This window comes from Microcaecilia unicolor, unplaced genomic scaffold, assembly GCF_901765095.1.
Source record: "Microcaecilia unicolor unplaced genomic scaffold, aMicUni1.1, whole genome shotgun sequence".
Taxonomy (NCBI): Eukaryota; Metazoa; Chordata; class Amphibia; order Gymnophiona; family Siphonopidae; genus Microcaecilia; species Microcaecilia unicolor.
The window spans coordinates 573,192-587,549 of NW_021963808.1; the positions used below are offsets into that span (position 1 = coordinate 573,192).

General features: G+C 44.7%; 1 protein-coding gene across 1 annotated transcript; it reads right to left on the reverse strand.

Annotated features, from left to right (window-relative positions):
• Nucleotides 1–3,200: 3,200 nt before the first annotated feature.
• On the reverse strand, nucleotides 3,201–14,058 carry LOC115459657 (E3 ubiquitin-protein ligase TRIM39-like). The gene is made up of 3 exons (XM_030189465.1): nucleotides 13,942–14,058; nucleotides 6,332–6,337; nucleotides 3,201–4,025 (listed from the first exon to the last, which is right to left on the reverse strand). The coding sequence occupies exons 1-3, from the start codon at nucleotides 14,039–14,041 to the stop codon at nucleotides 3,505–3,507; spliced, it is 627 nt and encodes a 208-aa protein (XP_030045325.1). The 5' UTR covers nucleotides 14,042–14,058; the 3' UTR covers nucleotides 3,201–3,504.
• Between the last annotated feature and the right edge of the window lie 300 nt (nucleotides 14,059–14,358).

Here is a 14,358-nt window from a genome sequence, read left to right on the forward strand (position 1 = left end):
GGTCTTTCTTTGAAAAGCACTTCCCATGCTGTCATTTCGGGGTGGGGGGAGGGGGAGTCCTTACCGCCACCCATGGAAGTGGAAGTAAGGGCTCTTGTGCTAACCTGGCAGTAACCAGGCAGTGCCTGATTACCACCGGGTACACACCAGTGCTACAAAAATAAATATATGACAGAACGCTGGAGGTAGGAAATACCGCCGGGCTGTAGTGGTAACCAGGAGATACTTCAGTTTTTGCGAGCAGTAAACCTGCATTGGTGTTACCGCTGCTTTGTAAAAGGGGCCCTAAGAGAGCTAAGACCAGATTCGAATGTGCTTTATTATAGGGCCTCTAATACAGGGTCACAAGAGTAGCCATAGTAACCAATGGTCCCTCTAGCCCAGTGTCCTGCTTCCAACAGTGGCCAATCCAAGTCACAAGTACATGGCAGAATCCCAAATAGTAGCAACATTTCATGCTACCAATCCCAGGGCAAGCAGTGGCTTCCTCGTGTCTGTCTGAATAGCAGTCTATGGACTTTTCCTGCAGGAACTTGTCCAAACCTTTTTTAAACCCAGATATGCTAACCGCTGTTACTACATCCTCTGGCAAAGAGTTCCAGAGCTTAACTATTCGTTTCCTCCTGTTCATATTAAAAGTATTTCCATGTAACATAGTAACATAGTAGATGACTGCAGAAAAAGACCTGCATGGTCCATCCAGTCTGCCCAACAAGATAACTCATATTTGCTGCTTTTTGTGTATACCCTACTTTGATTTGTACCTGTGCTCTTCAGGGCACAGACCGTATAAGTCTGCCCAGCACTATCCCCACCTCCCAACCACCGGCTCTGGCACAGACCGTACAAGTCTGCCCAGCACTATCCCCGCCTCCCAACCACCGGCTCTGGCACAGACCGTACAAGTCTGCCCAGCACAAGCCCTGCCTCCCAACCACCAGCCCCGCCTCCCGATCCTGAAAATGAAAACGGTAACGGAATTCAAACATGCGTGGGATAAGCATAAAGGAATCCTGTGCCGAAGGAATGGATCCTCAGGAGCTTAGTCAGGATCGGGAGGCGGGGCTGGTGGTTGGGAGGCAGGGATAGTGCTGGACAGACTTGTACGGTCTGTGCCAGAGCCGGTGGTTGGGAGGCAGGGCTGATGGTTGGGAGGTGAGGATAGTGCTGGGCAGACTTATACGGTCTGTGCCAGAGCCGGTGGTTGGGAGGAGGGGCAGGTGGTTGGGAGGTGGGGATAGTGCTGGGCAGACTTATACAGTCTGTGCCCTGAAGAGCACAGGTACAAATCAAAGTAGGGTATACACAAAAAGCAGCAAATATGGGTTATCTTGTTGGGCAGACTGGATGGACCGTGCAGGTCTTTTTCTGCCGTCATCTACTATGTTACATGGAAATACTTTTAATATGAACAGGAGGCAGACTGAGTACCGGCACCTTTTCCATTGTCTGCTAAAATTGACCCATGGAACCCAAGTTTTAATGATAGACCTCAGGGTCTACACACCAATTCTGTCTCATCGTAGATTCTGTGACTGGTTGCAGGAGGCCTGGCTATTATGGGGTGGGTCCCTCAGGTGGTACTTGGGGGTACTGAGTACCGGTACCTTTTCCATTGTCTGCTAAAATTGACCCATGGAACCCAAGTTTTAATGATAGACCTCAGGGTCTACACACCAATTCTGTCTCATCATAGATTCTGTGACTGGTTGCAGGAGGCCTGGCTATTATGGGGTGGGTCCCTCAGGGGGTACTGAGTACCGGCACCTTTTCCATTGTCTGCTAAAATTGACCCATGGAACCCAAGTTTTAATGATAGACCTCAGGGTCTACACACCAATTCTGTCTCATCATAGATTCTGTGACTGGTTGCAGGGGGCCTGGCTATTATGGGGTGGGTCCCTCAGTGATCACCCCACTCTTGAAGGGTGGCCTAGCATTTGAGTACCAGCATCTTTTTTGCTAGAAAATAAACACTGGTGCCAACCGATATTCAGCCCGGCACATGGTTAACTTCACCACATTAAGGGCTCCTTTTACTAAAGCAGCTAACAGATTTAGCATATGATAAATGCTGACACCTGACGGAATGTAACAGGCTTCTCAGCATTTAGTACTAGGTGACTTACCAGGGTAACATGGAGCTGCAGAGGGACTTGAGTGGAGTGTGGCCTAGTGGTTAAAGTGGTGTACTTTGGGCCTGGGGAACTGGGTTTGATTCCCACTGCAGCCCCTTGTGACTCTGGGCAAGTCACTTAACCCTCCATTGCCCCAGGTACAAATAAGTACCTGCATACAATATGTAAGCCGCATTTAGCCTGCCATGAGTGGGAAAGCACAGGGTATAAATGTAACAACAAAAAAAAAAATTGAACCTGGTTCCTTAGGATTTCAACCCACTGGAATCAAACCTGGTTCCCCAGGTCCACAACCTGCTACACCAACCATTAGGCTGTTCCTCCTCCCAATTATTTCTAATATTTTTATTGTCACTGTAGTATTTATGAAGGATCATAAAGGACACTGAGATTTAACATAAATTACATACCGTGTTTCCCCGAAAATAAGACACTGTCTTATATTAATTTTTGCCCCCCAAAATGCGCTAGGTCTTATTTTCAGGGGCTGTCTTATTTTTCAGGGAAACATCAGGGTTGGATCGGGGTTGGCCCGCCCGCCCTCCGTCGCTCCCGGAACTAACCTTAAACGTCTCCTTTCACCTTCGTAACGTCCGCGAGGGCGGGGCATGGAAGGAAGGAGAGATCTGCACTGCTGCTGCTTGCTGCGAAGGTGAAAGGAGACGTTTAAGGTTAGTTCCGGGAGCGACGGAGGGTGGGTGGAGGGGGGGCCCGGCGACCTCGGGTGGGGGGGTGGCCCGGGGGTGGCCTTGTCCGGCTCTCAGCGGCCCTGCTTTCAAACAAAAATTTGCTAGGTCTTACTTTTGGGGGAGGCCTTATATCTACCAATTCAGGAAAACCTCTACTAGGTCTTATTTTCGGAGGATGTCTTACTTTCGGGGAAACAGGGTAGAAGTACAATGAATGAGTCCCTGCCCTACTGAGCTTACTGTCTCACTTAATATACCTCATGGTTATTGATAGATCAGTAGATTTTTCTGTTATTCACTATTTATTCACAATATCTTATTCCATCTGTTGCTTTCACTATGTCACTGAAACCCCTCTTTACATTTAAAGGCTCTGTACAGTAAATAAAGAAATCCTCAAACTATAATATTTCTGTAGCAGTGGTTGGTTTGAACGTGTTTAACACAAATCTGTAAAATCTTCCACCTCTCACAATCCTGCCACAGACTTGAGATTAAGGAAATATATCAGGAAAGAAGCTGGATTTTATGAAATCATAAGGAAGAGCAGCAGAGCTTCCCAGATTTATTTATATTTTCTGATGACTGTATATAGGAATTTGGTAATGTAACTACAAATTGTCAAGCAGAGAGAGAGAGAGTCTGGCAATGTTAATCCTGAGTCCTGCTGTTTAATTCTAGGTTGGTACCTGACGGATTCTCAGAGGAAATTCAGAATAATTCATGAAGAAAGGTCGGAGTTTCCCTGTGAAGGTGTCGGTGAAGGTGAAGAGAAGAGATTTATTCTCTGCATTATAAAACGAGACCTTTCCTGCCTCATAGTCCAGCAGAATCCCCACTGTCCGGGGGATCTCACTTAGGGGGAGATGGGTCTCGGGGGAGGTGAGGGCACAGCATCTCTGTTCCTTCCACAGCCTCACTGTCCAGAATCCTTCCTCAGGTGCCAGTGTGATCTTCCCCTTCCTCCTCACAGAGTCTTTACACACTCCCAATGTACAGTAACTCACATCCCCCACCTCCACCTCCCAGTAATGTCTTCCTGAGGTGAAGCCCTCACTCCCCAGCACACAGGGATAAGTATCAAATCTCTGAGGAGTGTCCGGCACTTTCTGTCTTGTGTTTCCCCTTCTGACACTTTTCCGATCATCAGACAGGAGGAGATAAGGATGAGCAGTTTCAGGATCCAGAGTCACATTTACTGCAGAGAAAACACACATTAATAAACATGAGCAAACGCTTCTCATTAGCTTATCACACACCCACCGCTAACCCTCATTTGCTGGTTCTTCAGTCAATCAATGTATTTCTATTATTCATATCTTATTGTAAGCCACACTGAGCCCGCAAAAAGGTAGGAAAATGTGGGATACAAATGCAATAAATAAATAAATAAATAAAATCACTTTTTCTATGACAGGAGCTCTGCTATTGGATTTTATCACCTTCCTGCCTCATAGATTTGACTCAGGACTTGGGATGATATCAAAACATTGAAGCCAAGTAGGTTAATCTCTGTTTCCCCTCCCCCACTCAGACGTCAACCCCACAGGAACAGCTGAAACACAAGCGAAAAAAGAGGCTGTGTGAAGCGGCGTCCCTGCGTGCAGGAGGTAAAAACTTTTAAGCAGACAGCTCTTATGAAGGGGAAGGCCAAAGAGGGGTGGAGTGGGAGGGGGGTCCTGAAATGACAGGGGAGGGAAGGGGGGGGGTCATGAATGACCCAGGGGGGAGGGAGGGGGTCCTGAAACGACACGGGGAGGGGATTCCTGGAAATCCACTGGAAGGGTAGGGGCAGGTCTTGGAACTGGAAGGGGAGGGGGGTCCTGTATCAGGGGGTAGCGGGGGGATGGGAAGGAGGAGGGGAAGATGGGGAGGAGGAGGGGGAGGGGAAGAAGGAGGAGGGGGTCCTGGAACTCAGAGGGGGAGAGAGGTGGAGTGGGAAGGGGAGAGGGGGATGGGAACAAGTGGAAGGGGGGGTCCTGGAACTCAGATGGGAAGAAGTGGGAGGGGTTTCTGGAACTCAGACAGGAGTGGGAAGGGGAGAGGGGGGAGGAGGAGGGGAAGGGGGTTCTGCAAACTCTCGGTCTCACAAAGAGTCTGGGTATCGCACACATACTCTCACACTCGCTCTCTCTCATACACACTCTCTCTCACACACACTGTATCTGTGTGAAACACACTCTCTCTCACTGTGTCTCACATATGCACTCGCACACACTCTCTCGCGGACACACTTGCACCCAGTCTCACTCTCACTCTCTGACACACACAAACACTCGCACAGTCACTCTCTCTCTCGCACAGTCACTCACACACACACACTCTCTCAAACATACACACTAAGAGGAAAACCTTGCTAGCGCCCGTTTCATTTGAGTCAGAAACAGGCCTTTTTTACTAGTGGGCAATATAAGACGTAACAGACCAAGGATTACTCAAAGATTTGTCTAAGAGCAACAATAACGTATGGGTAGTGTTGATGATTGGGTTAGAGGTAATGCTTTTAGGAAGGCGCATGCCAATTAATTACGAATGCACTAGCGGATCAATAATGGATTGTTCGAAGATCTTTAAATGCCTTAAAACCAGGGGCTTTGGCTGCCATTTTCGTTATATATCTCCATTTGCCAGCCTGTCTGTAAAACAATCCAATCTCATCAATATTGAAGACCTGCTCTGGCACATAACCCTTTTTTCTATCACACTTAGCAGGGATGTTTTAAATTCTGCAACTTCGTTGTCAGCTGAACCTGCCTCGTCACAAAGACTTACATTTTTAAGCCAGAACTAGCAGAAAAGGTTTTCATGTTTCCCTGACCCTGGGTGACTGACGTGTTTATAAATCTGTTTGGCTTTCATTCTCACAGCAACGTTGTCCACAGTGATCTATGTTTTAATCCACCATTTGTATTATCCACAAATGTAATCGCCTTTCCATCTATTCTATTGACTCAACACGAAGCACAGATGTAGTTTTGGAAGAGAAATAAGTACAATGATATAAAAAATATATTAGGGGTGGACAGTGATTACAAATTTTAATCGTGCAATTAAGTGCTCTTAATCACAGCATTTTGGCCATTAAAGAATAAGGTTTCAAACAGTTTTCACCACAACCCGCATTTACTTGTACAGTAGGGCTCGTGCTCAGCGTTGCCTCAAACTCCTTGTCTCCCCTGCACAGCGATCGCGCTCAGCAGATACTTGAGTCACGCAATGCAGGAAGTTGGGGAAGTCTTGTGGTTTCAAGTCTCAAGAGACCTTCCCCAACTTTCTGGACCATGCAGCGGGAGAGAAGGGAGTTTGGGGCAGCTCCGAGGAAGGAGAAAAAATCCTGAGCCCTGCTGTAGAGGTAAGCGTGGGGGAGGGGTGGGTCAGCATTAAAAAAAACAGGCAGCATCACAAAACATGTTATTCATTAAAATATTAATGCATTAATAGCGTTATTAATGTGTTAATTGCCCTCCCCTAAAATATATATGTTTCTAACTGACTAAAACTTACCAAATCCTGCAGGATGTGATTTTATTTTGTAAAAAAAATAAAGAGAGAGAGAGAGAGAGAGAGAGAGAAATGTTAGAGATTCTGAATGATCAAAATGTCCTTCAATGATCTTATAAGTACATTTATACATAAGAACTGCCATCCAGGGAAAGACTGAAGGTCCATCAAGCCCAGTATCCTGTTTCCAACAGTGGTGAATCCAGGTCACAAGTACCTGGCAAAATCCCAAAAGAGTAAAACAGATTTTCTTTTGCTTATCCCAGGAATAAGCTTATGACATAGCAAACACATGACTTCCAGGGTGCAATGCAACAAAATAAAACAAGCTTTGCCTTATCACCCATTCCTTCTTCAGGTTATACTCAAATAGGAGTGACAATAGACAACGCAAGATCATTGTTGCTTTGGGCAGAACTGATGGTACAACTGTTTTGCTCAGACAAAATGGTGACAGAACCCACGAGGGAGGGAGCGATGCTGGATCTGGTGCTCACAAATGGGGATAGCGTGTCAAATATCCGAGTGGGTGCCCACCTGGGAAGCAGTGACCATCAAACGGTTTGGTTTGATATAACAGCTAAAGTGGAGAGCAGCCACTCAAAACTCAAAGTCCTGGATTTCAAGCGTGCTGACTTTAGTAAAATGGGGGAATACCTGAGGAAGGAGATGATGGGCTGGGAGGAAGTACAAAGAAGTGGAAGGAAAGGGGTGATATGATACAGATGTTCAAATATTTGAAAGGTGTTAATCCGCAAACGAACCTTTTCCGGAAATGCGAAGGCGGTAGAACGAGAGGACATGAAATGAGATTGAAGGGGGGGCAGACAAGAAAAATGTCAGGAAGTATTTTTTCACAGAGAGAGTGGTGGATGCTTGGAATGCCTTCTCGCGGGAGGTGGTGGAAATGAAAACGGTAACGGAATTCAAACATGCGTGGGATAAACATAAAGGAATCCTGTTCAGAAGGAAGGGATCCTCAGGAGCCTAGCTGAGATTAGGTGGCAGAGCCGGTGGTGGGAGGTGGGGCTAGTGGTTGGGAGGCGGGGATAGTGCTGGGCTGACTTATACGGTCTGTGCCCTGAAGAGCACAGGTACAAATCAAAGTAGGGTATACACAAAAAGTAGCACATATGAGTTTATCTTGTTGGGCAGACTGTATGGACCGTGAGGGTCTTTTTCTGCCGTCATCTACTATGTTACTATGTTATAAAGTAAGAACGTGACATTATCCAGCCCATATTCAGCCCACAGCAGTCAGCATTTTTTATGTTTAAATCATTTTGTATTAATTTTAATGCAAAATCCACAAAAACATATGAACCCAGTCATATAAACAACAACCATGTTCCCACACCAAACCATTCCTTTTTTTCACTCCCCCCCCCCTTTAAACAACCATAATAATGAGAAAAAGACTGCATAATTAGTGTGATATTGACTGGAAAATACGCTAGTTTTTTCCTATTTTTTATATGCAATATTTTGTTCATTATGTGACATCAGCCTTCTGCATTATTTACTATGTGACGGGTGCTGCTCTTTTCCCATTTGTTCCCAGATGTTCCTTTGTAGTTTAAGTGTTGGAGGGAGAGTTTTCTTTTGTGAGTGTGTCAGTAGCTGGTAAAAGTTGGACTTTTACTTCAGCGCTTGGTGTAATTTTTGATTTTTTTAAAATTCCTTTTATTTAGTAATTCCTCTTTTTGCATTGTTTTACATCCCATTTATTTTTCATTTTGTTTTTCATTCCTCTTTTTATAATCGTCTGATGTTGCTCATGTGGTGTATTTTATTTATTTATACACGCTGTTTATACTTATTCATCCTTTGTACTCGGTGCCGAAATTTGTGGGACAAGACACCTGCTTGTTGTTTTATTTAAGTTGTTATATAAACTGAGCATATTTTTTTTTATTTGTTAGCTTATTAGCACTATGAAGTGACATCAGTCTTATGCATTATTCATGTCTTACTGCTGATTTTTCTAATGCAGGTGTTGGCGGGAGAGTACGTCGGGGGAGCACGAGTTGCTGGTAATGCTGATATTTGGGTTTTACCATGGTGATTTCTACTATACCCTTGTGAAGAAGTCTGTTTTATGCCTGAAAAAAGTATTAGCTATTTTTCTGTTTTAATTATGTCCTGAAGAGTATTTCTCCCATTTGGCCAGCAGGTGGTGTATCTTTGCTGTAAAGCTGTTATAGGGAAATTAATATTCTTTTTCTTTAACACAAGCTGGAAGCAAGCAACAGTATACTTTTAAAACTTGTTGACTGGGCTCTGATTGGCCTGGAGTTTGAAATTACCCAGCAGTTGTTGCTGGCTGTTGCTTCAGTCTTAGCCCGGGAGAAAAGAGAGACTGGGCTCTTTCCTGAGGCTCTGTGAATTATATGTCCTAGGCACTATACAAATGTTTAGTTAGTGTTATAATTGATCCATATTTCAGTTACCTGTTATTGTTTGCTATTTGCACTATTTTGTTCCACTGTTCAATATTTTTAAGAGAATAAACCTAATTGTTTGTTTGCCCTATTTGTGTGGACTGATAAAGAATGCTGGTGGTTTATGTGTTGGGTCTGTGAGTGCTTTCTGGGAACTGTGGTACCACTGGGACTGTGGCCCCAGTAACCTAGAAATCACTGTAGTAACCTCAAAGTGGGAGACTTGCCCAGAGGTGGTTATGATCCAGTCTGTGGGAGGACGGTGCTAGTGTAGAGCACAAGCAGTAGGTGCAAGCAGACCTGAGCTGTGTTGGGGATAGACCCTTTAAGTTGCTGCAGGATAACCCCAGGTGGATGGCTAAGTGTTTCGTGACAACCTTGTGTCTTTGAATTTGGTTAAATGTTACTTTAGTGCATCAGTATGATTCTGGGCATAGCGGCTTAGATTTATGCTTTATTTGTAATGTCTCTCTCAAATTCCATCTGATGCACTATTTGTCTTATTTGAAGCTCCATTTCCGTTTAGATGTGTAACCAGCCCCATGCATGATTTAGTATTTAGTATTGTTTGGTCCAATAGAGCTGCTGGCAAATCTTGTGATTTAAGTTATACCCTGCTACTCGCTATGGGGCCCTTTTACTAAACTGCGTAAGCGTCTGTGCGCTCCCAACGGACGCCAAAATGGAGTTACCGCCCAGCTACTGCTTGGCTTTTGTGCTAATTTCATTTTTGGTGCGTGTCCAATAAATAATTTTTATTTTCAGATGCATGTATTGGATGCTTGCCAAGTGGCATTTGATGCACGTAGGTCATTACTGCCCGGGTACCGCATGAGACTTTACCAATGGCTGGCGGTAAGGTCTCATACCCAAAATGGACGCATGACAATTTTCATTTTGCACATCTATTTTCGGTAAAAAGTTTTAAAAGGCATTTTTTATAGGTGCGCTGAAAATGATTCTGCGCGCGCCCAAAACACACGTCTACACTACCGCAGGCCATTATTTTAGTGCCTTTGTAAAAGGACCCCTATATTTGTTTGGTTTGATGGTTTGCTGGCAACATGTCATTTTTTGTCCAGCTGCCTTAGTGCCTTTCACATTTTGTATTATTTTTTATATTATGGTTCCACTGTTTGTCTCTTTCACAATCTCTTTTATTTTTGTATTCATAGACAAACAGAGTTAGTGTAAGTGTTTCATCCAACAGACATATTGTATCAGCATTTGATGTCTTTTTTCCAATTTAAGCAAGCTTGTGCATAAACAATACATCCTTAAATATATTACATGTGCCACTTGTTCTGTATTAACAGTTCTCCATAAATGTTTCTTTGCGTTTAATTATTGGTGGGACAGTATCCTGCTTATAATCGAAATAGAAAAACGTCTATATTGTGACCCAAATCGGGAGATAGACGTTTATCTCACAAAAACGAATAAAGCGGTATAATCGAAAGCCGAATTTGGACGTTTTCAACTGCACTCCGTCGCGGATGCGGACAAAGTTGATGGGGGAGTGTCGAAGGCGTGGTGAAGGCGGAACTGGGGCGTGGTTATCGGGCGATCAGAGATGGGCGCCTTTCGCCGATAATGGAAGAAAAATATGCGTTTTAGCGAGAATTTAGGGCACTTTTCCTGGACCCTGTTTTTCCACGAATAAGGCCCCAAAAAGTGCCCTAAATGACCAGATGACCACTGGAGGGAATCGTGGATGACCTCCCCTGACTCCCCCAGTGGTCACAAACCCCCTCCCACCACAAAATATGCCATTTCACAACTTTTTATTTTCACCCTCAAATGTCATACCCACCTCCCTGGCAGCAGTATGCAGGTCACTGGAGCAGTTATTAGGGGGTGCAGTGGAATTCAAGCAGGTGGACCCAGGCCCACCCCCACCCCCAACCTGTTACACTTGTGCTGGTAAATGGGAGCCCTCCAAACCGCCCCCCAAACCCACTGTACCCACATGTAGGTGACCCCCTTCACCCCTTAGGGCTATAGTAATGGTGTAGACTTGTGGGCAGTGGGTTTTGAGGGAGATTTGGGGGGCTCAACACACAAGGGAAGGGTGCTATGCACCTGGGAGCTCTTTTACCTTTTTTTTTGTTTTTGTAAAAGTGCCCCCTAGGGTGCCCGGTTGGTGTCCTGGCATGTGAGGGGGACCAGTGCACTACGACTCCTGGCCCCTCCCACGAACAAATGCCTTGGATTTATTCGTTTTTGAGCTGGGCGCTTTCATTTTCCATTATCGCTGAAAAACAAAAACGCCCAGCTCACAAATTGTCGAATAAAACATGGACGTCTATTTTTTGCGAAAATACGGTTCGGTCCGCCCCTTCACGGACCCGTTCTCGGAGATAAACGCCCATGGAGATAGACGTTTCCGTTCGATTATGCCCCTTTATGTGTTGTTTATGACATTTTCTAGTTAGTTGTCTGATTTTTGGTTGTCCCATGATTTTTTTACCATTCTTATCATTTGCAAGTGCCGTTTGATTTGGTTTTCATTACATTATTTCCTGGCACGAGGTTGTTTTATCACGGTTCTATCAAGTTTGGTCCAGCTGTTTCATATTGATGCTTATGTTGGTTGTCCTTATGAGTTTTTTTTCAACCCTCGTTCATAATTTGCATTATTTATAAGCCAGTGTGGTCTTATATTCAATTATTAATTTGTTTTACAGCACCAAGATTTCTTCATACTCTTTGCTTACATTGGTCTCTTTAAAGGTTTGTGACGGCTTCTTTTCACTTTTCACACTTGAATCACTCTGGCGCTTTATTTTTGATCACTTTCTTTACGCTTTATTCACTGATTTTCAACATTCACCGTAACTATGATTTTCAATTTAGCTTATTTTAGTTCAGCTTGTTTTAAACATTCACCTTTAATACTGATAATGGATTGATATTGCTAATTTGTGCTATTGTAGATGTGAAACACTAGCAGGCTTATTTTCGAAAGGGAAGGGAGCCCATCTTCCGACACAAATCGGGAGATGGGTGTCCTTCTCCCAAGGTCACCAAAATCAGCATAATGGAAAGACGATTTTGGGCGCCCTCAACTGCTTTCTATCGCAGGGACGACCAAAGTTCACGGGGGCGTGTCCACAGCGTACTGAAGGTGGGACGGGGGCATGCTTAAGAGATGGGCATCCTCGGCCGATAATGGAAAAAAGAAGGGCATCCCTGACGAGCATTTGGACGACTTTACATGGTCCATTTATTTTTAGGATCAAGCCTCAAAAAAGTGCCCCAACTGACCAGATGACCACTGGAGGGAATCGGGGATCACGTCCCCTTACTCCCCCAGTGGCCACTAATCCCCTCACACCATAAAAAAAGTTTTAAAATACTTTTTTGCCAGCCTCTATGCCAGCCTCAAATGCCATACTCAGGTCTATCTCAGCAGTATGCAGGTCCCTGGAGCAGTTGTAGTGGGTGCAGTGTACTTAAGGCAGGCGGACCCAGGCCCATCCTTCCCCCTACCTGTTACACTTGTGGTGGTAAATGTGAGCCCTCCAACCCCCCCCCCCCACACACACAAATCCACTGAACCCACATCTAGATGCCCCCTTCATCCCTAAGGGCTATGGTAGTGTTGTACAGCTGTTTTGAGTGGGTTTTGGGGGGGTTTAGGAGGGTTTTGAGTGGGATTTGGGGGGCTCAGCACCCAAGGTAAGGGAGCAATGCACCTGGGAGCAATTTGTGGAGTCCACTGCAGTGCCCCCTAGGGTGCCCAGTTGGTGTCCTGGCATGTGAGGGGGACCAGTGCACTACGAATGCTGGCTCCTCCCACGACCAAATGCTTGGATTTGGTCGTTTCTGAGATGGTCATCCTTGGTTTCCATTATCGCTGAAAACCGGGGACAACCATCTCAAAAACGACCTAAGGACGGCCATCTCTAAGGTCAACCTAAATGTCATGATTTGGGCGTCCCCGACCGTATTATCAAAATGAAAGATGGACGCCCATCTTGTTTCGATTATACGGGTTGCTCCGCCCCTTCACCGGGACATCGTTAGAGATGGATGCCCTTAGAGATGGTCGTCCCAGTTCGATTATGCCCCTCTAGGTGTTGTACAATTCAGAGTAAAATTTACTTTTAAATAGCCATTGTCCACGCAGATGTTTCCTTTCCACCATTTAGGGATCCTTTTACCAAGGCGTGGGAAAAAGTGGCCTATGGTAAATTGACAGATAATACCTTTTCCCATGAGTTTTGGAGCTGTGTGAAGGTACGGCGTTTCTGGCGACATGTCATTGAGTATTTAGAGTCCATTCTTGCTTGCAGGATAGAGGTTTCTCCATTTCAATTAGTGTTGGATGGCCCGGGTAATTTTCGTGGAGTGGCAGCAGGGAGTAGATTGTTGATAAGTAAGATGTGTCTACTGGCAAGGAAGTGTATCCTGTAGACCTGGACCTCGGAATCCCCGCCGGAATATTGGCATTGGCGTAATATGGTGCACCAGTTGATAACGTGGGAAGCGAAAAGTTCCTTTAAAAGTAAAAATCTTTTTTTGAAATTATGGAATCCTTATTTGGCCTTTTTGTCGCCAAGAGGAAGAAGTCTCATTATGAATAAATTGAGCTGTCAGTGAAGGGGGGGAGAGGGGAGGGGAAAAAAGAGGGGGGGAAGGATAGTCTGTCATACACCTGGTAGAGAAGGGGGTGAAGGGGGGAGGAAGAAGAACTGGTTAAAAAATTAAAATAGGATGAAGAACATGCAATTTTGCTCCTATTTGAATGGTTTGGCTCCATCATGTGGTAACGAGCTTATTGTTTGTTTCGTTTATTGATTCATCAATAAAAATTGTTTAATATAAAACAAATAATTTTTCACTCAACGAATACTTAAGCTCTGGAACTCATTGCCGGAGGAGGTGGTAACAGTAGTTAGTGTATCTGGGTTTCAAAAAGATTTGGACAAATTCCTGGAAGAAAAGTCCATAGTTAGCTATTGAGACAGACATAGGAAGCAACTGCTTGCCCTGGGATTTATAGTATGGATTGTTGCCACGATTTGGGTTTCTGCCAGGTACTTGTGACCTGGCTTGGCCACTTTTTGGAAAACAGGAAACTGGGATAGATGGACCATTGGTCTGACTCAGAATGGCTACTCTTATGTTCTTATGACAAACCAAATTAAAAAGACATCAATTCCTCACCTTCAAATTTTGTAATCCATTTCTTCAGTTGCTGAGGGAAGCTCAATTGGAAACCCAGTTTCAGATCAGTAGAAACAGCCTCTGGTACCGGAAACGTCATTTTCTGACACCTACGGGTTAGAGAGTCACTGGGGTTATTCTGGGAGATGTTCACACCCAGGGGACAGAGATGTGAACAGTGGAAGGAATTAAATATACCATGAACACTCAGTTTTCTGTGATTATGGGACTAATTTTTGAAACAGGAAAACATTCAAAAAGTGACACAAAGAGGCTTTTGGACATTTTGCTTACCAAAATGCCCAAATCTCTATTTTTGAAACCCATTTTTAAAGATTTTGCTGTGCAGTTCATCAGCATTACATTCAAATCACAAGGGGGTGTGTTAGGGGCAGGATTTGGGCATTCCTAACACTC

Excerpts from the sequence above, each read along its gene's own strand:
- LOC115459657 (XM_030189465.1), bottom strand. The coding sequence starts at position 14,041 with ATGACGTTTCCGGTACCAGAGGCTGTTTCTACTGATCTGAAACTGGGT.